The sequence below is a fragment of the Lycorma delicatula genome, chromosome 13 (assembly GCF_047948215.1).
Source record: "Lycorma delicatula isolate Av1 chromosome 13, ASM4794821v1, whole genome shotgun sequence".
Lineage (NCBI taxonomy): Eukaryota > Metazoa > Arthropoda > Insecta > Hemiptera > Fulgoridae > Lycorma > Lycorma delicatula.
This window is the reverse complement of record NC_134467.1, coordinates 18667269-18694954: the sequence shown is the minus strand read 5'-3', so window position 1 is coordinate 18694954 and position 27686 is coordinate 18667269. Positions and strand designations below refer to the sequence as shown.

The window sequence follows — 27686 nt, the reverse complement described above, 5'->3', positions numbered from 1 at the left end:
TTTTGATAGTATGAAACCATTTATTTTTAGTTTCTAATTTAGAAAAATAATTAAAGATTCTTTTTGTTAATCTGATTTCCTTCATCTTTTTTAAGCATCCGTAAAAACCTAATCTTTTTTTCTTATAGAGTTTGTTATATTTTTAATTTTCTGGTAAATTTTTTTCATTTTACCTTAAGATATTTCGATTATTTTAACATTAGGTCCTAGAATCTTTTTTAAAACTTTCCTTTCTTTTTTTAAATATGTTTTCTAGTCTTAATAATTTTATGTTTATCATCATTTCTGCAACGTATACGCATTCTGGTTTAATAGTTGTGTTAAAATATTTAAATTTAACATTTAAAGGGAAAAAAATTATTAATTGATAGGCTATTTCTGTTTTATTTTCTTTCATTTCAGAGTTGGATCTTTCCAGGACATTATTACTGTATTACTTCTCAGAGATAGTTACATTTTTCAATTATTTTGATTTTACTTTAATTAGTTCCTACAAGCTTTATTTATAAATATTTTTTTCTTTTTATTTTGAAATTACAGAAGATATTTTTAACTGACTTTTAAAGGTTAAACTATTTATGATCATTTTCCACAATTGAAACACATTTAATTTTTTAATTTTACTTAGCGTAATTGTTTCTTCATTGTATTCTTTGTTATTTTACTTCAATAACTGTTTAACAGAGGTCATTTTTTTCATAAAATCATGATTCATCAAAAATAACGTTTTATAATTGTATTAAAGTAATGAAATGACAGAGTAATTTACTATTAACAGTGTGGTGAAATGAATAATAATAGATATCTCTTAATAACAGACAACTCCTCTTAACAACAAACAGTTTTATAATTCCTAGTCTCTTGAAACAGGACTTTTTAATAAAATAATGCAAACAGCAGACACTCTGAACAATACATAAGTATTTATGTTATAAATACTTTATGTATTTAATTTTTATACGTATTATAAAAAAAAAGAAAGAAACTAATTTAATCATATTTAATATATTTCCTGTTTATGAGTTGTTTTAATTTCTCATGTTCTTATTTATGAGCAAATTCTCCTTTTTTATCTGTAGAAGATCTGGCTTACTATATGAATCATCACATTGTTGATTTATTCAACCACCCACTGCATCAATTTGATATACAGCATAAATCAAAATATTTCTTTCCCATTAAAAATTAAAATGTTTTCATAAAACCAGTTCATAAAGGAAAATCATGATATTTATGATGTAATCATGGCAAATGATATTTACATCTATATAGTGTAATGATTGATATCTTAACTCGTTTATTCTCACTGTCGACATCTGTCTACATGTCCTATATTTTAATTTATTTTAATAAATATACGAGGTGCGACAATAAAGTAATGAGACTGATTTTTCTTTGCAAGATGTGGCAACCCTGCAGCTTGCGTAGACACACCATCTTTGACCTTGGTCTTTTTAAGCTACTTCTAGTCCAAGCGGCACATTGATGCAACTGCTCAGTTGTAAGTTGTGCTGTAATAAGTGAACATGTGTTTGTGTCTCTCATCACACAAATGAAACCGCAAAATATTGCGCAACGGTATGCCATTTCTTTTTGCGTTAAATTGGGTGAAAACGTGACAACTTATGGTAAGCTTCAGAAGCTTTTGGAGAGGAGGTTATGTCAAGAGCTCAAGTTTTTCGGCGGCATAAAATTTTTAGTGAAGGCAGAACGAATGTTGAAGATGAAGACCGCAGTGGACGACCATCAACCTCACGGACAGATGTCAACTTGACCAGGGTGCGTGAAATCGTACGATCTGATCGAAGATTATCCGTGAAAATGATTGCAGAAGAACTCAACATCGATCGAGAAACGGTGTGTCTAATATTAACTGAAGATCTTGGTACGAGAAAGATTTGTGCAAAAATGGTCCCCAAAAATCTCACACAACAACATTGAGAAACACGGAAAAATGTGGCAGCCGATCTGTTAGAGCAAACGGAAATCGATCCAGATTTGTTGAGCCGTGTTATTACCGGTGATGAAGGTTGGTTTTTTCAATACGATCCAGAGACAAAACGCCAAAGTTCACAATAGTGCTCAAAGGGATCACCCAGACCAAAAAAAGCTCGCATGTCAAAGTCAAAAGTGAAACGCATGCTTGCGTGCTTCTTCGATTCCAAGGGAATTGTTCATAAAGAGCGGGTGCCTCCTGGACAAACAGTTAACCGATATTTCTACAAAGAAATTTTAGAAAGACTTTGTAAATGAGTTCTTCGTGTCCGTGCCAACATTGCTGATAATTGGATTCTGCATCAGGATAATGCGCCATCCCATACTGCTCTGTCAGTACAGCAATTTTTAACCTCAAAACAAATTTCAGTACTACCATAGCCACCTTATTCACCAGATATCGCTCCGTGCGACTTTTTTCTATTTCCAAGAGTCAAAATGGCGGTCAAGGGACACCATTTTGAAACAACATAAGATGTCCAAATAGCTGTGACCAGGGTCTTGGAGGATATTACAGAAGATGAGTTCCAGAAATGTTACCATCAATGGCAGAAGCACTGGAATAAGTGTGTGCATTGAGAGGAGAACTACTTTGAAGGAGACAACACTAAACATGACTAAAACGGTAAGCAACATTTTTTTTTCACATCAGTCTCATTACTTTATTGTCGCACCTCGTATCATAAAATAGTGGTACAATGTTTTCATAACGTGTATCGGTACCTCTTTTCATTATATCATAAAGAACATTTCCTGTGCACACCAAACTGTGTAATGTGAATTTTGCTTAGTTGACCTCATGCATTTCATGCCACGGCAAGCAAATCTCTGTTAAGTACATATTTTCATCTAATTATGCATTTTTAACTGAATTTTTCTTTTATAATACTTTTAAAAATTTAATTTAGTAATTTTATATAATTATTAGTGAGAAATATATGTGATATTTTTTTGTTGGCGAAAAAAATTTACAGTTTACATTTGTCGACATTGAGCTTTATTGACAAGACGTAAATATTTTAACACTTATGAGTGAACATTTTGTTTAAATTGACATTGGAAGAGAATGTGAGTATATTGGAAGAAAATGATAAAGAAAGTGATGGTGGTGATGAAGATGAACCAGGCGGAGATATCAATCATCTTTCGGAAATCAACTTCGAAATGGTGCTGAATTAGTTTGCAAAATGATTTCAGATGGTGGCCTAATAGAAAGAAGAAATCACGAAGATGACTTTGATTTTCAGTCTCATGTCTATACTAACAATAATTATGCCCCAAAACCTAGTAAATCTTCAGTTCTTTCATGTCCAAAGATCGCAATTATTTTTTATCTTTAGTTTTATTTTATTTTTAAAAAAACAATTTATTTGCTGTAATGGAATTTTATTCTCTTGCTGTTATTTAATGTTGTGTTAAAATGTATCAACAGACTGACTGAATACTAAATATCTATTTCTTTAAACAATGTTCTGTTAATATTCCAAATGCAATATATCTGTAATTGATTCTCAAATGAAATAACAGCCACATATAAATGTATGAAGAAGTTTGCTATTAAGAAAGAATTGTGTCAGTAATTTTTTATTTTTGAGGGATGTGGAGGTTCTCATAAAGTACAGATATCACATCAGTGGATGTAATTGCTAATTCCATTGCTGTATGGTAATTTGAAAGTTTCACTCTAATTTAAAATGATTTGCTGTAAATTGTAATAGTTTTAAATTCTAAAGCATTCCTAAAAAAAAAAAAACAAATTGATCTAATTCATAAATAAAAAAGTACATAAATACTGACACTAGAATCCCACCAATGAGAACATAATCGTAAAGCTGGATTTCCCATAGGTGTTTTACGAAAAGTACATTGTTCATCACGCCTGTATATACCAGGTGGTATAAGTGTATGACCGAATCGAAAAGCTGCTCCTTGGAAAACATGGCTGATACCAGGATGTGTGTCTAATTTATAACCATCGTACGGCGGAAATTCTTGTCCCAGAAATGCAGGCAAATACTCATACATAATAATATTCTGAAAAAGAAGAAGTATTAAAACATTAACGATAGTTAATTATTTTATGAAAGTACATCCTAGTAATAGAAAAAGTTAATAAATAATTTCATTTATTTATTGGAAGGCATGTTTATTTCAACATCAAACTCATACTTCTCTATAGCCCTCTTTTTTTTTAGTTCACAGTACGACAATCTAGTAATAAAATATCTAAATTTAGATTTCAGGAGCTACATGAGGCTCAAACTTATTCAACACAGTATCACCTATTATAATAAGTATGATTTTTATATAACCCCCTTTGATAAAAAAAGACAGTTCACAGTTAATTCCAAGTGTATATTTTCCATCTTTGACAACCTAATAAAGATGGTACCAGCATGCCACCACAAATAGAACCAGTGTAGCAACTAAAATAATTTCCATGGTGCTTCCCTTGGTAAATGGATGAAAAATAAAAAAGGAATGGTAAGGGTAGAAGGAGTCAATTAACCCCCATACAGGAGCAGCTCTGAAGTAATTTGGAGTAGTTTACCATCTGACCAGCTCAGTTAATATAAAGCATAATTACATAATATACAAATTAGTAGTGTGTATAGAGAATAATAAAAAAGTGACGCAATCTTATGGGAAAATGAGTAAGTTACAATAGTTGTTGAAAATGGCCTTCATTATGCGATTCACATAATTGAATACGACGTTGCATGCTCTTAACACATGTTGTAACATTTATTGAGGAATTGGAGCAATACATAGTTCAATTTCAATCTACAATTCGGGATTGTAGATCCCTATAAAAAAACGTCAGGAGAGTATACATCAGGAGACTGAGGTGGCCACAACCTCTTCAAAATCACTTGCCCATGAAAACAATGATCCAAGAAAGTCTTAGTATTGTTGACTGTACGAGCCGTAGTATTGTCCTGCTGAAACCACATGTACTCTAGCTGGTCTGCAGGTATAGTGTTTACAAATTGTTACACCGTCTGCATGTAGCGCTCACTGTTCACTGTGACATACAGATTTGCCTCCCATGAATTTATATACCAAATACCCACTTTTTGTCCGTGGTAAAGGAGACTTGTACAGCTGATGTGGATTTTCCATACACCAAATGCATGAATTCTGTTTATTCTTTTATCCATCAAGATGAAATCATGCCTTGTCAGATTGAAACTAATCATCGAGTTCTTCCCCAAGAACAGATGTCATGAACCACTGACAGAAAGCTGCACTTTTTTTTTCACTGTCTACAGGTAACAACTCATGAACAGCATGAATTCTGTATGGATGTATCTTTAAACAATTACACAATCCTGATTGGGGACTACCAACGGAGAAACCAGAGTGGCTAGGTAGGCGTTGTACAGACTTCTTGAGACAGAATATGAACCTTGCACATCAATCAACTTTTCTGGTGTAGAACTTTTGGTCTACCACTTTTGGCTGCATCTGCTACACTCTGTGTCTCTTGGAACTACTTGCCATACAGCCACTTGATTGAGAACTTTTTTGGTGCATCCATACCATACTTTTCTGTTAAGGCATTCTGGCTCTGGGCATAACTGCCATATCTAAGTATTGGGAGACAATTACTATTCCCTGCTGCATTTTGTAATGCATTTTTCCTCAATTAAACCAGCAACAAAAGAAGGAAATATTCTTCCTTAAGGTTACATAACTTTTGAAACAGTCTGCATAATACAAAATTTTCATTCAAATCTATTTGTAAATACTTAAGTCATTTAAAATTAAGTAAAATGATGTAACACTTAAATAGTAGTGTTAAATTTTAAATGTGTGGGTAAATTATTTTATACTTATACAAAGCTATTTTCATTTGTCTATTGCTTGTTATTCACCATATCATTTGAGGCACTTAACCTGAAAAGGTGACAGTTTGAATTATACAATGTCAAAGAAAAATGTTAAAAGAAATGTATTATTGTTTCTTTTATGTTGTAAATACTTATCAAGAAATATTTGTTAAAATCTCTTATTAAGATTTAGATCTAAAATTAAGATTTAAACTGAAAAAAGTTTTAATTTTAAGTTTATTTTCTATTCTATTAAATCAGAATATACTTTTTCTGCCTTTATTTAATTTAAAATACAAATTAATAACTTTGTAAGAGATAAGTAATTGCTGATCTCTGTAGTGGAATGTTAGCACTCAGCCTTTCATCTTAGGAGATCTAGATTCAAATCTCAGTCAGGCATAACATTTTTTAAAAGCAAAAAAATTCCATTTCCATATTATCACGTACAATCTTCAAAGCTTCTACAGTAAATTAATCCATCATTATAGAAAAAAAATTAGGCAATGTTAAAATCGAAACTGATGGATGTTTTGGAATTCATTTTAAAAAAAAATTAAAATTGGATAAATCATTAAATATACCACAGTTTAAATTTTATAAAATGAAAAATTTCTTTCTTCTTCCTGTTTAGCCTCCGGGAAGTATCATTTAGGTATTACTTCAGAGAATGATATGTATGAGTGTAAATAAAGTGTAGTCTTGTACAGTCTCAGTTCGACCATTCACGAGATGTACGGTTAATTGAAATACAACCACATCAAAGAATATGGGTATCCACAATCTAATATTCAAATCAGTATAAAAGTAACTAACTGCCTTTACTAGGATTTGAACGCTGGAACTTCTAAATCAGCTGATATGGGAAGACACATTCACCACTTGACCAACTCGGTGAGTTATAAAATGAAAACTAACCTGTAAAGTTGCTATAACAATTCTCCGTGCTCTTTGAAAAACAGCTTCATCTGGCCAATCAGGATGTTCGGCCTGTACTCGACTAGCGACCACATTATGCCATCGAAAGAATAATATTCCAAAAGATAAAAGTGCTGGATTTTGATTACTTCTAGGATCTCCTAACACTAGACAAAAAAATAACAGATGACAATAATGTTCTGATTTGTTATATATGAAAAAGTAATAACTACATATAATTTAATTTTTTAAATCACAGTAAATCATTCATAAATTATGTGAATATAATTATGTAAATGTATAAATATAACAGCTGTAGTGATAATGGGAAAATAGATCGATAAAAAATAGCCAAAATTGTTAACCTCCGTAGAGAATTATATCTTCGTTTATCTAGAAAATTATGGCTGTATCTTTGTAGTTTTGAATCAATTTTAAAAATTTCTTTTCTTAAATTTTATTATCACCACTTGGGGATTATATTCTTAAAAATTAATTTTACCCGAATATGTCCTTTTTGAGTATAAAGCCCCCAAAATGAAAAAAATTTTTCGCAATTTCAAATTTTCAAAACATATTTTGTTAAAAAAATAGAATAACTTAAATACCCCCTCCCCTAGCTGGGAAAGTTATACAGTTCATTGATAAAAATATAAATAATGAAAATACAACTTACCAACAATTATAAAATGTTAAATCTATTCAAGCGCGTTCGGATCTTCGTCCGTCATCAGGAATATGCACTTGATTAAGTTTAAAAATGTTTTATATGTTTCTATTTAAACAAATTATAAATAATAATTAATGATTATTAGGTAAGCTAAACTGTTTTCATCTCATATTACCATAACATTTGAGATTCCTTTAATGGAATGACATGTTTTTACTTTACGTTTACTGTTACTTTACTGAAGTTTTATTATACTGAAGTACTTAAGTTTTTATACAATGACCATCAATTGTTATGAAGTGCATATTGATGATGGATGAAGTTTCAAAAGCACTTGAAGTAATTTAACATTTTATAATTATTAATTGTTCTCATTATTTATGTTTTTATATATAAAATATCAACGATACCATTTTGCTAAAAAGTAAGTTCATTGATAGCTTTTTAGAAGATCTTCTGTAATATTTCATTCAAGAATAAAATTAATTAGTTCAGAAATAAGAAACATATTTTTTTTTTTTGAAAAAAATCAAATTGAAAAGAATCCCAACTGTTTATTGTTATTAAACATAATTAATTACTGGTGTATTAAATTATAACATAATTTAAATAAAATCAAATTTGTAACAAAAAATCTCCTCTATTCTCTTAAGCAGTATTTTAGTGGATCATCAGCTGGAAATAAAAAAATATTTACGAAAAAAATAAATTGTGCAATGAGAAAACATTGTTAAATAATACATTTAACATTAAGACTCAAAAATCATTAACTTGTGACAATAACTATTAATTATTGGAAGAGAGATTATACGACCTAGCTTTACTTGACAGCACTTTTATCAGATATCAAGAATACATCTTCTCTTTGCCTGGTGAACATAATAGGGTCAGACCTACACTCCACTGAACCAATGATATTAAAGAATTAACGATAATGGAAAAGGGTGCACAGTGAAATGTATCATCTCTCCATCATGAGATAGTTTCCCATTTTTGCCAGGACTCTTACGATATTTAATAAGAGAAATTTGATTTAATGACACATACACACAGCACTATTAATTTTTAGATGTAATTTACAAATATTTTTTGATATCCAGCTGATGAATCGTAGAAAGATTCAGTAAAAGAAATTAGTACAGGATTTTTATACTTATTTGAGGTTTATTGTTTATTATAACATAAATATTACATAAATAATTTCATTTTTATGTTAATTAAATCTATATAAATTAATTTTTTTCAAAAAGTATAAAAATGCAAATTTTCCTATTTAATATAAACAATAAACTTTTTAACACGGCAGCAGTACAGATTATGAATGTTCTGTACAAGGATTTACGGTGAGGCGGACTATTCTTCCTTTGATTTCCCTTCTGTGTTGTACAAGTCCAAAGTAGTTTGTAAGAAAAGGTAAATTTATCATCACTTTGGTGCAACACCAGAAGTATAGAATTAGTATAACAGAATGCAAAAGTGGCGGGAGTATCACAATTCTCCCTTCGAATTGCAGAGCCTGGACAGTGTCCCTTGCTGGTGTATGATTCTGTAATCAGGCGTGTTTCAAAGGTTTATATTTTTAGTGTCGGTTATAAGTTTTAAGTTTTGTTATATTTATGGACGGATTTGTGATTAGCGATTAGTATAATTGAAGCCTAAACAGATAGACCTAAACAGATTGAGCTATTTGTGTAGCTCATATACTAATTATGTATCATATACTCATATACTAATTAACACAAATAGTTCACTCAATAACTGATAGATAGCATTAGAAGAGGTGAAAGTTTACAATAATGTGGATGTCCTATAATGCACCAATGAAAATGCAAGTACTGGACAATTGAGACTTGTAACGCACAAAAATTAAATGCATTCATCCATAGTCAACATAGACAGTAATACTCCTTACCTGAAATGTTAGCTTTTATTTATTTGTTTGATTTATTTTGGGGAGCAAAATTACTAGTTTTAACAAACGCAAAAACAATGTAATTTGTAAAATAAATCAGCAGACAAACCTTCTGCTTGTAAAAAATGTATAAACTAACACAATCTTATTGTAGACTGAAGAAAGTATTATAAACTTGTCTAGTTTTTAGCTCTGTATATAAGCGAGATGTAAATATTAGAAAAAGAAGAAAAAATAAGGTTTAAATTCGTTAAAATATGGCGTTATGGAAGGATGCTATCAAGAAATAAATAAAATGCACGAAGAAGTTTTGGGAGGTACAGGGATGGAAGATAACATTTTTAAAAAGTGTAATAAAAAGAAAAACTAATTTGTATACTGAGACATGACTGTTATTAAGACTCGTTCTTTTTTTTATTCTTATTAATTAATAAATACATAATCTTTCTTTCTCATTCTTATTCATTTATTAAACTAAATAAACTTGTTTATATTCAACTGGCCTAGTTACCAGCTGATATTTTATATTTGTAATTTCTTATAATTAATATATTGTTCAGTCTAAATTTACACATCTTTCTGTTAACATACGCATTCATTAATTTACTCTTCAACAATATAATATATAAATTAAATTAAATGTTAAACATACAATGATCATTATGAATTATTAAAATATATATTTAATCTCAACTGAACAATGACTTTTATTTATCAGAATTATGAACCAGCAAAGTTAATGTATAGAATAATTCACCACCTAACTGAGGTATTACACCGAGGCAGTTACTTATTCGAACAACTGTATAACAACACTAATAATAAAAGACTTTGTTGAAGAGAGATGATGTAAAAGGTGATTAAGATAATTATATTTTCAAGTTATGAAAGATATTCGCTGTGATATATACAAAAAATTGAAGGAAAAATTATTAGAAAGAGTTAATGCCAATCTATAAATTGAGGATTATGGGAAAATAAGCAATCCTTAAATAAAAACATTAACAGTTTAAAAAAAACTTGTAGAAAATTTAATTCTGAACAAAATGGTGCAAGATAAGTTGAATAAAACAAAGAAAAGTTATAAAAATAATAATTTAATTTAGAAACAATACATTACTACATTTATCAGAAAAGTATTCATTTAATGTAAACAAAAACAAAATTCTTTTTTGGTAATGTAAAAAATTTGTAAAAACAAAATCTGTTAAAAATGTTAAAAACCTAGAAACTTGAACATGATCGGTTCACCATTGAAGTAATCTCATATTTATTTACAACAGAGGAATATGCTGATATGGTATTTATTTTGGGTGTATGTAATGGTTGGTAACGCTACAGCTGCTGAAGAAGAATATGAAATACATTTTCTGAATTGCAGGATTCCAGATCCCAAAACACAATTAGCGCGACTTTTCGCAATCTTCGAAAAACAAGTTCAATATCTAGTTTTCGTACAGGCTACGAATGATCTGTCCAACACGATGCTGTTATTGATGAAATTATTAACAAAAAACAAAAATTCAAACTACACAGAAAACCTTCACTAACGACACAACATAGTTTACAGTACCCGATATAATTAATGCATCTTGCAGAATGATTTAAACACAAATACAGTATTATGCATTGTTGATCAGCTGTTTATTTTATTGCCAACTTTGATATAATATTTTTTTGTATTTTTGTCATTAATAAAAAAAAATCTGATGTGGAATAACTACTGATATTTTTTCAATGTTTCAGAATGCAAGAACTGGAGAAATGTGTGACTGGATTGAAGAGAAGGCTGCAGGAGAGGATGATATTTGTACAGAGCAAATAAAACATTCGGAGATATAACCAGGAGCTGGGTCCTTAAACTCTTTAACAACTGTGCTATTAAATACACTATTCCGAAACTATGGAGAAAATCCAAGGTGGTCGCACTTCTCAAGCCGGACAAAGCTCCTGAAGAACCCAGCAGTTACCGACCTATATCACTTCTCAGTCACATGTACAAGCTTTACAAGAGAATGATTCTGGAACTCGTTCAACCAGTTATTGAACTAATACTTATTCCTCAATAAGCTGGATTTAGACCGGGCAAAAACTGTACAGGCCAAGTTTTAAAGCTGACAAAGCACATTGAACAGGGCTTTCAGGAGAAACTCATCACAGGCGTTGCATACGTCGACGTATCGGCGGCTTACAATACAGTAAACCACAGACTGCTTCTACAAAAAATACTTATATCAACAGGGGATCACCAACTAGCTAAAATAGTATAATCATTACTACAGAACAGGCGTTTTTATGTTAACTTCGAAGGCAAGAAAAGTCACTGGAGAAACCAGAGAAATGGACTGCCTCAGAGCGGTGTGCTATCACCCTTATTTTTCACCCTAATACCAACGATCAACCTATCTTCCCCGAGGCCGAGCATTTCCTGTATGCGGACGACCTTGCCTTGGCTGTTCAAGATCGAACTTTTCCAGAAGTTGAGAAGAGCCTTACCGCAGCCCTAAATGGTTTAACTGAGTATTATAAAACAAACTCCTTAAAACCAAATCCAGCGAAAACAATTGTATGCGCATACCATCTGAAAACCAGGGAAGCAAAAAGACGATTGAATGTTACATGGAACGATCAGAATCTGGAACACTCAGAAGCGCAAAAGTACCTTGGAGTTATATTAGACAGATCACTTACATATAGGGCTCACTGTCAAAGCACAATGTTGAAAGTAAATACGAGGAACAATCTCCTGAGGAAACTCCGAAGCACTAAATGGGGTGCTAAGCCAACCGTCCTGTCGAAGGCAGCTAGAGCTTTGTGCTATTCAACAGGCGAATGTGCATGTCCTGTGTGGAACAGATCAACACACACCAAAAAGATTGATATAGCGCTGAACGAGACCTGTTGTTTAATAATGGGATGTATGAAACCCACTCCTATTGAAAAGTTGCACCGAGCGGTGGGCATGGAGGAACCTGGAATATGTCGAGATGAAGCCGAGTACATTGAACGGTTCAGACAATCTTTCGATACACGACATATAATGTACCAGATGGAGCGACCACCCCCTCCGAGACTGAAATCGAGAAAGGGATTTTTGAACTCCACATCTATCGAGCCCCCTCCATGGTTCCAAAAAAGGACTCCAACACCTCCAGGACATAACCTGGACTGGCAATCGTGGGAGACTTTAAACCGGCTTCAAACTGGGGTTGCACCAACAAGAGTTAACCGCGCTAGATGGCGTCAAATAGAGCCTAACAACCTGAACTGCGAGTGCGGTGAGATTCAGGACTCTGAACATCTCCTAAAATGGACCCTCTGCCCAATCAAATGCACACTAGAAGATCTGTGGCAAGGAAATGCTTCTGGTGTTTCGGTGGCAAAATACTGGTCGCAAAGGTTTTAATGTCTCATCGCTTGGACACAAAAAAGTAAGTTCAATGTTTCTTTTTTTTATTGTTATTATTGAATTATTATTTATCGTAAAACGTTTTTTATAATCAGAGATTAAAAATTATTAATAAATCTATATATTTAAATAAAAAAAGGAGATGTTTCTTATTCGAACCGATGTGCCTTCCCCTTCTAAGATCCAAATATTTCATTAATTTAAATAAGTACCACTTATGATATATCGTTGAAAAGCTCTTAGACTTATTACTGCAGTTATGAAAAAGTCCAAAATCCAAATTGTTTTGGATTTTGGGCACTTTGGTTCATTCGATTGCAATCAAAAAGGGAGGTGCACAATTAGATGTTACAACAGTCCTAAATCCAAAATTTCAACATCCTATGGCTAATCGTTTTTGAATTGTATGAGATACATACGTATGTATGTACAGATATCACGCCGAAACTAGTCAAAATGGATTCAGGGATAGTCAAAATGGATACTTCCGTTGAAATCTGAAAACCGAAATTTTTCACAATCACAGTACATCCTTTACTTTACACAAGTAAGTAAAAATATTATCTAAATAATCACTACATTTGCAAACGAAGCATTTTAGGAGATATGAAATTTTTTCATTATTTTCAAGAGCAGAATAGGATATGAAAGTACTGGGAGGATACTCTGAATAATTTTTAATTAGAAATTTTCTATAATACTATTTAAAAGTATTTTATTTAATTTCATTTTTACCATCAAAATGTATAAGAAAGAATATGTGAGGTGTGAGCGAAAAGTATCTGACCTAGGCTTATACAACCAAAAATACTTTACATATTTAGTTTAATGACTTTTGCAATTCAAAGTAGATCACTTCTGATCTAACAACACATTTATCCCAACAATGTTGTCATTGTTCAAAGCACTTTCAAAGTCATTTTTAGTGAGCACCAGAAGTCCTCTTGTAGTATTTCTTTAGATTTCTCTGTCTTCAAATCTTTTTTCTTTAAGCAGAATTTTTAGCTTAAGAAAGGGCCAAAAATTGTAGGGAGTTATGTCTACTGAGTAAGGAACTTGCTGAAGTTGGTCGATCTCATGTTATGAGATAACACAGTAATCTCATGCAATCCCACAAATCACGTATAATTACAATCCCGTGTAATTATTAAGATTCTCTAAATAATTTGACGCAGGGCTGGAATCACAGGCTTCTTTTTTATTATCAAGGAACAGTTTACCAGGAGGATGTTTCTCAAGGTAAAATTGTCAATAAAAAGTACTACTGTTGTTTATCAGCTAAGATTGTGTTCGAGGCAAGAGATCACAGCTTTAGGAAAATTTATCACGACAATGCTCCAGCCTATACATCACAACTTAACCAGAGATTCTTACCAAAACATGCGATCAAACAACTTTAGCAGATTCCTTACTTAAAATTCCACTTAAAGAAAAGAGATTTTAAGACAGAGACGAGATCAAAAGAAACGTGACAATAAGGCTTATGGTGCTTATTAAAAATGACTATGAAATATTCTTGCAATGGAAACATTGCTTGGATAAGTATGTTACACCAGAAGGGATCTACTTTGAACTGGATAGATTAAGTATTTTTGTTTTTATGAGCCATGGTTGGATACCTTTTGATCACACCTTGAATTTTTGTTCTCACCTATCCTAACTTATGATGAAGAACTAAGACTTCCTTCATCTTCATTCTTATATAACTAATATATGTGTCAAATCAGTGGTTCTAAACTTCCTAATTATGATAATTTTAATAAATAATTAAATGAATGTGATAATAATATTATTTAAAAAAAAAAAAAAATGGGGTCTGTTCAGAAAATAACCGAACATTTTTAATTACGCGGCAACAGAGATCTAGTGATGTATGGTTGGCAGCATTGTGTTCTGCATTACCTCCTCTGTAACTACATGTTCTTGGATTGTTGATATCTCATTTAGTTTTTGTGTTATTATTATTTGAGTGCGATGTGTTTAAGTGTTAGTAGCGATTTTTATAATGTGAAATTTTCAGGAGCAACTAAACAATGTAAAATTTTGCATGAAGGGCTCTGGAAAACATTCTTAAAAATGTTTCAACTTTTGAAAGAAGCTTACGGAGATGATGCTTTGGATTGTATGCAATGTTATGAATGGTTTTCACGATTTAAAAGTGGTCATCAGTCAATTGAAGATGACTCTTGACCAGGAAGGCCTTCGACTTCAACTGATGACAACGATCTGGTGTGTGCAAATCGCCGATTGACTGTCAGAGAATTTGCAGAAGAGGTTAGCATCTTGATTGGATGCAGCAAAGTTTGTTTCTTGTTTGATGATGGAACAGCAGAAAGAACATCAAGTGAAGTATGTCAGCAACTTCTTGAACAAGTCAATGACAATGAAACATTCATGCAAAGGATTATAATGGGAGACAAAAGCGAGGTTTACAGCTATGACGTAGAGACAAAAGTTCAATCATCACAATGAATTGGCAAAGGATCTCCACGTTCCAAGAAAGTACTTCAGTCCAATATAAAAGTGATACTCCCTTTTTTTTTTAGATTTTAATGGAATTATGCATTTTGAATTCTTATCTCAGGGTGGAATATGCATACTATTAAGGTGTTTTGTAATTGTTACATGAAAAAATCCACAAAAAGAGGCCGGAATTGTAGCGAGACAACTCATGGTTTCTTCACTGCAACAATGTGCCTCAGCTTTGTCAGTTCTTCAATTTTGTGCCAAAAATCAGATGACTGTTCTCCCTCAGCCTCCCTACTCACCAGATCTGGCTCATTGCGATTTCCTCTTATTTAAAAAAATGAAATCAATAATGAAAGGACACCATTTTGAAGATATTTATGACATTAAAGTAAATTGTCTCAAACCATAAAAGCCATTTCAAATGAAGCTATCCAGGACTGCTTTGCAAAATGAAAACACTGGTGGGAAAATTATGTGAATAAGGGGGGGACTATTTTGAAGGGGACAAGGACCAATAACCTGCAAATTTAATAATAAAGATTAAAAACTTAAACTTCAGTTATTTTCTGAACAGACCTCATCGATACAATATATATAAAAAATAAACTTACAGAACAATCTTTCTGGACTTAATGTTCGTAACATATGGGGAACAGGATTATTAAATAGTGGTATGCGCATTGTATTTTTGACAGGTAATTTTCCAGTTGAATCCTGAAGAAAACTACCGTTTCTAAATGAACGCATTGCACTAGCCCATGCTTCACTTGTGCTGTATATAAAACTACCATCAATCCAGCTGGTTACTCTATTTATCTGTAATATAAACAAGAGAAAATAAGTTTATTATACGTAAATTAAATCAAATTATTAATTAATTGTTTCATAATTCTGTCAGAATAATTTGTATCAAAGTTAAAAGGATACATATGAAAAATGGTTGTAACTTAGTAGCACTTTTAAAGGTTTTATACAAAATTAAAAATATAATAAATAGTTTAAAATTATAAAACTAGTGGATACAATATTACCTTCAAAACAAAAAACAAAACAATAGTTTTTTTTTTGTTTTGTCCCACTAAACCACTAAAATAATACAATACCTCTGTATTATATTAACTGAACAGCTCTGACTGCACAAAAATATGTATTGGACAAACAGGATGTAATTTCATAGAAATATTTATATAATACAACTTTGAAACTATATCCTGTTTGTCCAATGTAGATTTACATATATATAAACAACCATCATTAACACACTTGAATGTTATGAAATATACAAACAAGCAATAAAGAATTCAAATATGTCAGACTTTTCAATGATATTCCAAAATAATGTCTTTTTAACACAAGGTAAAACCCAAAAATAACATGATTTAATTCCAGAATAATAAACAGCAGCATCAGCCACTGAAGTTGGCCATGAAAAGTGATTAAAATTGTTAACTACACGAGTTATTAAAAATTTACAATAAAAAATCTATTTTGGTTTATCATTAAACGTTCTGGCAAAACGTTCTAAAATTTTACTGGTTTTGCTCTTGACAGATTTTTAATATAAATGTATCATAAAGTTTTTAAATATTAATGACTTTATAATGTAATATTTAAGATACAATTGTGAAAAAAATCAAAATGTTCAGTAATAATATTTTGATCTGATTTGACTTCTCCATTAAACAATGTTTTATCTTGTATACAGTGCACTATTAAAAGGAAAATTGAGAAAAAAAAATCAAAATTCTTAGTAAAAAAAGCTGAGTCTTACTGACCCCTTTGATCAAATGATATTTTATCAACAAAATTAAAAAAAAAAATCAATATTTTTGAATAAAACATTTTGGTTCCAGTTAACCCTCTTGCTTGACAGCTACCTTATATAAAATTTTCAATAAAAACTGCAACTTAAAATAAATATATAGGTTAGCATTTAAAAAAAATTACAGTTCAAGTACAAAGATAGAAGAACAATTACTAACATTTACAGGAACCAAACAACAACAGTAATAACTGAAGAACATAAGGAAGAAGCCGAAATAAAAAAGAAAGTCTGACAAGGATGTTCCCTATCCCCGTTAGTTTTTAATCTTTACAAAGAATTAGGAGTTAATTTTGAAAAACAATTTAGATCCGAAGTAACAGTACAAGGTGAAAAGATAAAGCTGCTTCGATTTGCTGATGATATAGTAATTCTAGCTAAGAGTAAAAAGAATTTAGAAGAAACAATGAACAGAATGGATGGTAGTTAACAAGAACTACCGCATGAAAATAAACAAGAACAAAAAATGAAAGTAATGAAATGTAGTAGAAATAATGTAGATGAACCACTAAGTATAATAAAAATAGGAAGAGAAAAGAAAATAGAAGTAAAAGAAAATTTTTATTTGGGAAGTAGAATTACTAAAAGTGGACTAAGCAGGAGCGATATAAAATGCAGAATAGCACAGGCGAAATGAGCCTTCATTCAGAAATATAATATGTTAACATCAAAAATTAATTTAAACATCAGGAAAGGATTTTTCCTGATGTTAACATCAGTAAATGTTTGGGGTGTAGCTTTATATAGATGTGAAACTTGGAGAATCGGAGTACCAGAGAACAAATGATTAGAAGCTTTTGAAACGTAGTGCTACAGGAGAATCTTAAAAATCAGATGGGTGGATAAAGTAACAAATGAAGAGGTGTTGCGGCAAATCGATGAAGAAAGAAGCATTTGGAAAAATATAGTTAAAAGAAAAGACAGACTTATAAGCCACACATTAAGGCATCCTGGAATAGTCGCTTTGAATTGGAGGGACAGGTAGAAGAGAAAACTTGTGCAGGCAGGCAACATTTGGAATGTGTAAAACAAATTGTTAGGGATGTAAGATGTAGGGGGTATACCAAAATGAAATGACTGGCACTAGATAGGGAATCTTGGAGAGCTGCATCAAATCAATCAAATTACTGAAAACAAAAAAAAAGAGTATTAGAAATGATAAAAATTAAAAAAAAATTGGATTCCATGGAATCCCCTTTTCATAAAATATCTTACATGTCATCTACATTAATTTTCTACATAGCTGGATTTTCAATTATGAAATTTAAATTTTAAGGAAATTTTTATTGGGTCCCATTTAGCTCCCTTGTTTTTTTGAGCTTAACAGTCTTAAAGTTAAGTGAAATATATATTATTTTTAATATTAATTAAAAATATGGGTATTCATAATGCTTTCTTGTCTGATGGGAGTCGAAAATCAGACCAAAACCCATTATAATAATTATATATATTTATATATACATGTATGATATCTTTGGTCTGATTTATGTATACACATAATGTTAAAAAAAATCCCTTTCGGAATGCCGGAAGGCGGAGATAGATTTCACCGGTGGTGCTAAGTAGGGGATAAAAAATATTTCCACGTTAAAGTTAAGAAAAACTTCAAATTTACTCAGTACGACAATGGTTGCGTGTGAAAAAAAGTTTCACATGTTTAGCATATGACAAGCCTCATCTTACAATTCCAGCAACATTTTGGTCATCCCTTGAGATAAAGGTTGGTCACAACAAAAATTGTTTCAAACAAAAGTTCTAGGTAATGTTTAGAGGACTAACAACCACTTTAAATTGATTTGATGGTGCGCCTATTAAGGGATGTATGATTCTTTTGTCTTCAAAACCCCATTCTTTCCACCCGCTGGACTAATGATTGGTGATATCAAAAAACTTTACGCAGATAATTTTTAGGCCCTTAACCAAAGAATAGTAGGAACTTTAAATGAATTCAATATTTTACTTAATAAGAAAGTAATAGCGATATTTTGTTTTTTTTTGAAAAAGGAAACATCATAAGGTATTACTTTGAGGATGATATGTATGAATGTAAATGAAGTATAATCTTGTACAGTCTCAGGTCGACCATTCCTGAAATGTGTGGTTGATTGAAACCCAACCACCAAACAACACCAGTGTCCACAACCTAGTACTCAAATCCATATAAAACTGCCTTTACTAGGATTTAAAACTTAGAACTCTCGACCTTGAAATCAGTTGATTTACGATGATGAGTTTACCACTAGATCAACCTGGTGGTTCCTTTGTAGCTTGTTGCTACTGAACTATACGTGGGAAAATAAAAATTAGAAGTCTATAATTTACACTGCTGTCACCAATAAAACAATTGCTATTGATTAAAAAATGTCAATCAATAGTAATTTTAAGGAAAATAAAAAGAAACTTTAGTCATTATGAATAGGGACACTGTAACATTTACTGTAAGGAAATATTAATGTACGTAACTCAAATTTTAGGAAAGAAATTCTTAAAAAATTTTATATTGTATTTTGAATTCCAAATTAGTTACACTATGGACCTTTATAAATATTCATATAACTAGTATTATAATTTGATATAATTAGTTAAATATATATTATAATTATTATACAGAGTGAGAAACATAAGACCAAACCCTTAATGAGACCGCTACCCAACACTATTTATGAAAGACTCTCACACAACTAGCGCAACTAGTGACTATATATGTTACAACTGATTGTTCCTGCCATTTGTCAGGTGGTTATGGTGTCAGTGCAGTATACGTTTTGTTGCACTGCAGTATTGTGAGTGCAGTTCTGTTTGTTCATTCAATCCAGGAGAGGATAGCTATAGTTGAGACCTATATTCATTCTGGATCATTCGAAGAATCACGTCAAGTATTTGTAGAAAAATTTCCGAATGACTATATCCCAGCAAAGAGTAGCATACGTGATTTAGTTAAAAAATGGCATAAAACAGGTTCAGTTTCAAATGTAATATGAAACAGACAACCTTTCGTTAGGACTCCACAGGCCATTGCCAATACTGAAAGGAGAATTACTGCCAGTCCAAAAAAATCACTATGCATGTTATCCCAACAATCTGGTGTTAAATACACATCTTGTAAAATTCTTCATGAATTGAAATTGGAACCATACCATGTTAAAACTGTGCAACAACTGAAGGAGACAGATAACGAGCTGTCAGCAGAGGATGGTGGCTTCCATGTTCCCCAGAGTTGTCTACTTGCCATTTTTTCCTTTGGAGCTACTTAAAGCAGAGAGTTTATGCTTCTAATCCCTACAATATTAATAAACTGAAGGTGAACATTCAACATGAAACCAACGCTACTGACAACAACGTTTTGGGTCAGGTGACTCTTAATATGATCAGTCGACCAGAAAAGTGCATCGATGTCCAGGGTGGTAATTTTGAACATCTTTTGTAACAATAACATAAATAAATGCAACATTTAAATTAAATTTTATGATTTTCTTATTTAATTTATCCTTATCATTCCAACATAACCTACCGAATCTGCAGTTATGGGTTCGGTTTTATGTTGCTCACTCTGTACATAATTAATTATATGTAATAAAATACAATTTAATAATGAAGTTACATATAATTTATGCATACAATATTTGGGTTATTTCATACGATTAGCAGTTTAATTAAACATACTATAAAATCATATTAACCTGTTCTCTTGGACTATTTGGACTTTGTCCAGTTTTACGATCATAACCGGCACGATGAAATGGTATAGATTTTCCACCTCTACATTCTTTATCGTACATTTCATCGCATTTCTCTATTTCAATATGGTGTACTTCAATAGGGCATCCTGACTCACTAGCCATAACAACCTCTGAACTAACCACCTGACCTGTAAAATAACAAGATAAAATTACTTTATACATTTTTGGTGATTATTATTAATTATGAAATTTTCAATTTATTGACATTTAGAGCTGATATGTTTCATTTACTGATTCTTTAGGGAGTACATGTATCCTTAGAAATGAAAGGTGTAAAATTAGGTGAAATATTAATGGACAAAGCCACTTTTAATGAACTACTTCCTATAGTTCAATTGATTGCTGAATTATGAATGCTTGCAACAGTTTACTGCGCTAGCAAGATTTTAACCCTTTTAAAAAAAGAATCAATAAAACTCAAGATTCTGATCAAAAGTTATACCCTAAAAAAATTTTTTGTGCTACATGTCAAATATGTAATATTGCTGCAATTGGCCAACCTCAGAAAGCCGCGAAATACAGAAGAAAACCATCAAACGATGTAATTTCAACTGATGTCAACAATTATGTTGGTATTTTACACACAATTAAGTCAGCTGATGGGTCATGAGTAATGTGGCACCATAACATATCTATCAGTAATATTTCATAGATGGAACAATGGGTATAGGCAAGAAATTAGAATGTCCAGCTCTTAGAAAAGACCAGTTAGAAGTTGGAGAGCAACCACATGCAGTTTTAATCCAATTTGATGATGACACAATTGGTAATCATGTGAAAAATGCTGATGGCTATCGTTCAATTGTGCCTGTCAGTGCAACTTTTCAAGCCGTTAAAGGAAATGAGGATGTTGAATGTCAACTGGTTCATTTCTTCTAAGCCGGGCCATGATGGCACATAAATTACAAGGCACTACACTTAATAAGACTGTAGTCAATCTTGCCAAAAATGCTTTTGTGAAAGGCCAAACATACGTTCCTCCAAGTTAAATGAAAAGCTTAGAATGATTATATGTGATTTGAAGCCTCACAGAGTACTAAATAAACCCCATGATGACAAATTGCAGGTAGAAATTCAAGAATTATGAGGGCTGCGTACTCGATTGGTCTTTTTTTATATTAAACTGATTTTTTTTTTTATGTATGGATATTAACTCACCCACAACTACAAGCACATCCTTTGAACAATATGATCAGAACTTAACAACAAACAATTTTTTTTGGTGTTGATTGAAATTCTAAGAAATTTCTGAACCAATTTTGATAAAATTTATATGAGACCATCAGGAAAAGATTCCCTTTCCAAAAAAAAAACTGGTTCAAATATGTTTACTCGTTACAAAATTATACGTGAACGTTTCTGAAAAATGTAAACAGAGTTAAGGGTCGAATTGAGAACCTCCTTTTGCCCTTTTTTGAAGTCAGTTAAAAACTTTTTAAACAAATGCAAACAAATTAAATTAAACATAATAGTTATATTAAAAGTTTTCAATATTCTTAATAGATAAAAAAATACTGTGGTCAGGATAAGAAATTAAACATCATATCTTAAAAACTTATAGTTTTAGAACATCTGAAACATTTTTACCTATCATCCTAGAAATGCAGAAGTAAAAATTAAAAAAAAAACAATGATTGAAAACAAGTCTAAATAAACCATTCCAAAATTAAATTTTAATTTTGTATTCATAATAGGTATGTTGCACTCTGTTCAACTTATGAACAATAAGCAACCTCATGGCCCAATTAGATGAGAATGATATGTATGGTCTTGTATAAACTCAGGCAAACAATTCCTGAGGTGTGTGGTTAACTGAACTTCAACCATCAAAGTTCACCATTATCTACTTTGTTTTTCTGTTTAGTCTTCAAAACCACTGTAAGGCATTACTTCAGAGGATGAAATGCTTGAATGTAAATGAAGTCTTGTACAGTCTCGGGTTGATCATTCCTAAGATGTGTGGTTAACTGAAACCCAACCACCAATGAATACCGGTATCCATGATCTAGTATTCAAACATAACTGCCTTTACTAGGATTTGAACTTTAGAACTCTTGACTTCGAAATCAGCTTATTTGCGATTACAAGTTCACCACAAGACCAACCCTATGGGTTACACTGGTATCTACTGTATATTATTCAAATCCATATAAAAGTAAACTTATCTTCACTAGGATTTAAACCTCAGAATGTTCAACTCTGAAAGTCAGCAACAACTGATAGAATCAAATAAACTAGCAAAATTAAATATAATGTAGTTTTTCTGCATTCTTGCGGAATTTTTTAGTGCAACTAATAACTATAACAGCAATGCTACTGACAAAATAAAAGCAAATATTATCTATATAAATAAAAAAACAATCTTTATTTTGTGTGTGCCTTAATGACTCAAAAACTACTTAACTGATTTTGCTGAAAATTTCACAATTTATTATTATTTGTCTTGAGAGTGTTTACATGTTATTAGTGTTGCATAAAATTTAATAATCTAATAACATAATATTTAATCGTATAATAACTGTCTGAAGAAGTCAGTATTGACATAGACAACAATCGATATAGACAATGACAATTGATGTAGAGAATATCTCTCGATATATGCAACGACATTAAATTTGGCAAAAGAAGTTTTAGGTTATTTATTTACACATTTTTTTAATGATTTATATAGTAGTGAGATTGATTAGGTTTGAACTGCGGTAAAAAAATTGGCAATAGCGAAGCATTGCCGAGGCCACTAATAAATATAATAATATATTACATTTTATCAATGTTAAAAAAAAATACGAATCAAATTACCAAAGAAAGCAAGTAATGCTGTCCGATTCTTAATAGATCCCAATCCATCATCACCCTTCATGAATAGCTGACTTAGTTTTCTTGGACTGGGTCTATTTTGACCTGCCATCATATATACACCATCAGAATATGCTGGCGGTGTTTTACGTGTCATGTGATTGCCTGAAACATAGATTTACATATTTATTAAATACAATTGTGAAAAACAATAATGTTAATTATAATAATTATATCTGGACTTAAATAAAAATCATATGGAAGAATCAAATAAAAAAATTAAGAGTAGAAACGATTTTTAATACTGCAGTGATATTCTGTAACTTAGAAAAAATAGTACTCTTGGTTTAAAATGTGGATAGGTGACATAATGTTGGAATGCAATACAATAATGCAGCAGAAGTGTATTGTTGCTGGTGTCACAACATACATCAAAGAGGATAAATATTTTATTAATCATTTTTTGATTAATAAAGGGGCGAAACTAATGATATAAGTTTCAATACAGTGATAAAGTTCTGCCACTACAGGAAAGATATGAAAGGACTAGAAGGTTCCTTATATGTTGTTAGTTTTGTAACTGATTCTTCTCAACCAGGTCAAGCACAGTAAATTAAGTCTGTTTTTTTTCCTCTTCAGTCATTTGACTGGTTTGATGCAGCTCTACAAGATTCCATCCTATCTAGTGCTAGTGCTAGGATGTACCCCGTACAACCTACATCCCTAACAATTTGTTTTACATATTCCAAAAATTGCCTGCCTGCACAATTTTTTCCTTATACCTGTCCGTCCAATATTAAAGCGACTATTTCCAGGATGCCTTAATATGTGGCCTATAAGTCTGTTTCTTCTTTAACGATATTTTTCCAAATGCTTCTTTTTTCATCAATTTGCTGCAACACCTATACATTTGTCACTTTATCAAGCCAACTGATTTTTAACATTCTCCTGTAGTTATAAGTTAGTTCCTGTAGTAATAAGTTCTCAATATACTTACGAGGACTTTATTAGGACACATCTTCAGCCTGTATAAATTACTAAAATAAAATACGTCTGGTGCTGTTTATTTGAAACAGTCCCGGGAAGTGTTGACCAAAGTTAAAGGACTGATTCAGGACATCACAATAAATAGAAAAGTTTATGTGGACAAATACCTTATCTTGATTCATTTTCCATGTCCATCATTTTATGTTTTTTCATTTAAAATTTATATCTTAAGAATGGATTGAAGTATTTTAATGAACTTCATCTAAATGACATCATGTAAGAAAACAAATAAATTTGAAAATTTTACCTTTGAAAGTTCAAAAATGGAGGTCATTCAATAAAAGAAATTACCATTAATTATTTTTAATTCAACTGCAAAATTTTTGCAGTACACTTAAATAAAATCAGCCATCTATAATGTTATTATTAACTAATTTGAAAAAAATAGGTGTCATCTTAATTACAGTAAAAGACTTAATATGTTATCTTATAAAACAAACATTTATGAAAATATTAACAATTAAATAATTTAAATAACTGCCAACAAACTCATTTTGAAGAGGTTTGTATAGGTACACAAAATTTCATTGATAAAATATCTCTCTATCCATTGTTAGATAAATTTTTATTGGAAATATACAAAACCGATGAGAGAGGGAATTAAATGAGATACGGTATTTTTCCATACAAATGTTTTTGTTTATTTTGATATCCTAAAGCTTGATTTCCTTAACTTTGATATATATTTTCATATATTGATATGAAATTGTATACTTTCTCTTTGAAAAAGGCAATAGGAAACTACTTCACTCTTCACTTTCCCTAGTAATTATATCATGATATGCTTGTTATTCTTATGTAATTTACAAGAGTAGTCACACTTGTAATATGAGGGTGCTATGAACAAAATTGTTATGCCACGATATTAAGAATGACTACATATGATGTCCAATTTTATAACATTTTTGTTAACCATGGGTGGTTAAAAAAATTTTCTTTTTTTGCCATGAAAGAAAAAATAATTTTTAGAACTTTATAATATTATATGTAGCACACCTTTTAAACCTTTTATATTTATGTATATTTTACTTTGATAATTATTTTTATATATGGATTAATTCCATAAAAGCATTTCAAATATAAGTTTATCTTTTTGAGATTACACACACACACACACACACACACACACACACACACACACACACACACACACACACACACACACACACACACACACACACACACACACACACACACACACACACACACACACACACACACACACACACACACACACACACACACACACACACACACACACACACACACACACACACACACACACACACACACACACACACACACACACACACACACACACACACACACACACACACACACACACAGAGTATATTTTATTATCTAGAATATATATATATATATTCTAGTATATATTCTACTAAATCTAGTAGTGTCTGTGAGTCTATTACTCTTTCCTGCAAAAACTACTCAACTGATTGAGCTGAAACTTTGCATGAGCATAAGTTTTATACCTAGAAAGAACACAAGACTATTGGTATTATGAAATGTTTCACTGTTTTAAGATGTAGACATTTTAATGGCTTGCAATAACAACCAGATTATGTTCCTTCCTGATATTCAATTTTACTACGGCCAAGCCGTTATTCAAATTGAATTTGGAGACACTTGGAGTATTTAAAATTAAATTTTCTACAAAAAAGGTCTTATGATATTTTTGATATCTCTTTTGGTTATCAAGAAAAGTAGTTTTAATTGTTATTTATCAGTATTATTCTCAAACCATGAGGATAATGAACACAGTGGAAATCCATGGGATGGAGTCCCATGGATTTCCACTGTGTTCTAGATGGCTAGATGGGAAGAGCGAGCAAGGTGAGCCCTGGGTATCTAAAATATATATATATATATGGGAAATGTCATTGCTGAATCAGTCATCATTAATATTCCCTTTTCCCACACAGATTGAAAATTAAAGTTTTTGAAAGAATAACGAAAAAATATTTTTAATAACAACACCTTAAAATTAAAAAGAATGTAAGAGCTGGAAATTTAGCACCTTGCATAAATGATCCTGTTAAGCATTAATCTACGTTACAGAAAATTGTTCATTGCATATCAATAAGAACATTGAAAATAAAAGCATATTGATCTTTCAAACGTATCTTGCTCCAGTTGAGGTTGAAGTCTAAAATCCGTGTGGAATATTTACTTCAACAAACTTATCAGAATAATATTAAGTCCAATTTTTTTTTTGTCTTCAGTTCATTTAACTGGTTTGATGCAGCTCTTCAAAATTCCCTATCTACTGGTAGTCGTTTCATTTCGGTGTACCCCGTACATCCTACATCCCTAACAATTTGTTTTACATATTCCAAACGTGGCCTGCCTACACAATTTTTTCCTTCTACCTGTCCTTCCAATACTAAAGCGACTATTCCAGGATGCCTTAGTATGTGGCCCATAAGTCTGTCTCTTCTTTTAGCTATATTTTTCCAAATGCTTCTTTCTTCATCTATTTGCAGCAACACCTCTTCATTTGTTACTTTATTCACCCATCTGATTTTTAACATTCTCCTGTAGTACCACATTTCAAAAGCTTCTAATCTTTTCTTTTCAGATATAATAATTAAATCTTTTGGTCCAAATATAATAATTTAAAAAAATATTCCTAGGAGGGAATCAAACAGAATTATCATTATATTCAGTAATCGCAAAAAAATTATTTGAACCAACTGTGATAAAAATCTAGAATTTAAGATAGATGGTAACAGTAACATTTTATTAAAATATAACTTGGGCTTTTCTTTTAAACTAATACAAAGGGGAAAATTTTATAGTCACTGTATATTTTCTAATCAAACTGTGATAAAAATTGTAAACAAATTCTTTTCAGATAATTTGAATTTTTTTTCCTCCCCAAATAGAAGGGTGCAAAAAAAATAATCATCATAGATTTCCTAATACATCAATAATTATGAAACATTAAAAAAAAAGTATAATTACAAAATATGAAAATTTATTTTAGTTTTTCCATTTAAATTATCCTAAAAAGAATGAAATAGGATTAAATGGTTTTATATTATAAAAGGGCTG

At 31.1% G+C, this 27686-nt stretch overlaps 1 protein-coding gene across 3 annotated transcripts in view; it reads right to left on the bottom strand.

Moving 5' to 3' along the window:
* The window catches only part of Duox (dual oxidase), a 390283-nt gene that overhangs the window by 46702 nt on the left and 315895 nt on the right, over window positions 1-27686 (bottom strand). For all 3 annotated transcript variants that reach the window (XM_075381172.1, XM_075381171.1, XM_075381170.1), the window contains 5 exons: window positions 23568-23729; window positions 20709-20896; window positions 15818-16022; window positions 6747-6913; window positions 3793-4029 (listed from right to left, as the gene is read on the bottom strand). In XM_075381172.1, coding sequence (XP_075237287.1) covers window positions 3793-4029; window positions 6747-6913; window positions 15818-16022; window positions 20709-20896; window positions 23568-23721 — 951 coding nt within the window. In that variant the 5' untranslated portion in view covers window positions 23722-23729. The remainder of the gene's footprint in view (window positions 1-3792; window positions 4030-6746; window positions 6914-15817; window positions 16023-20708; window positions 20897-23567; window positions 23730-27686) is intronic.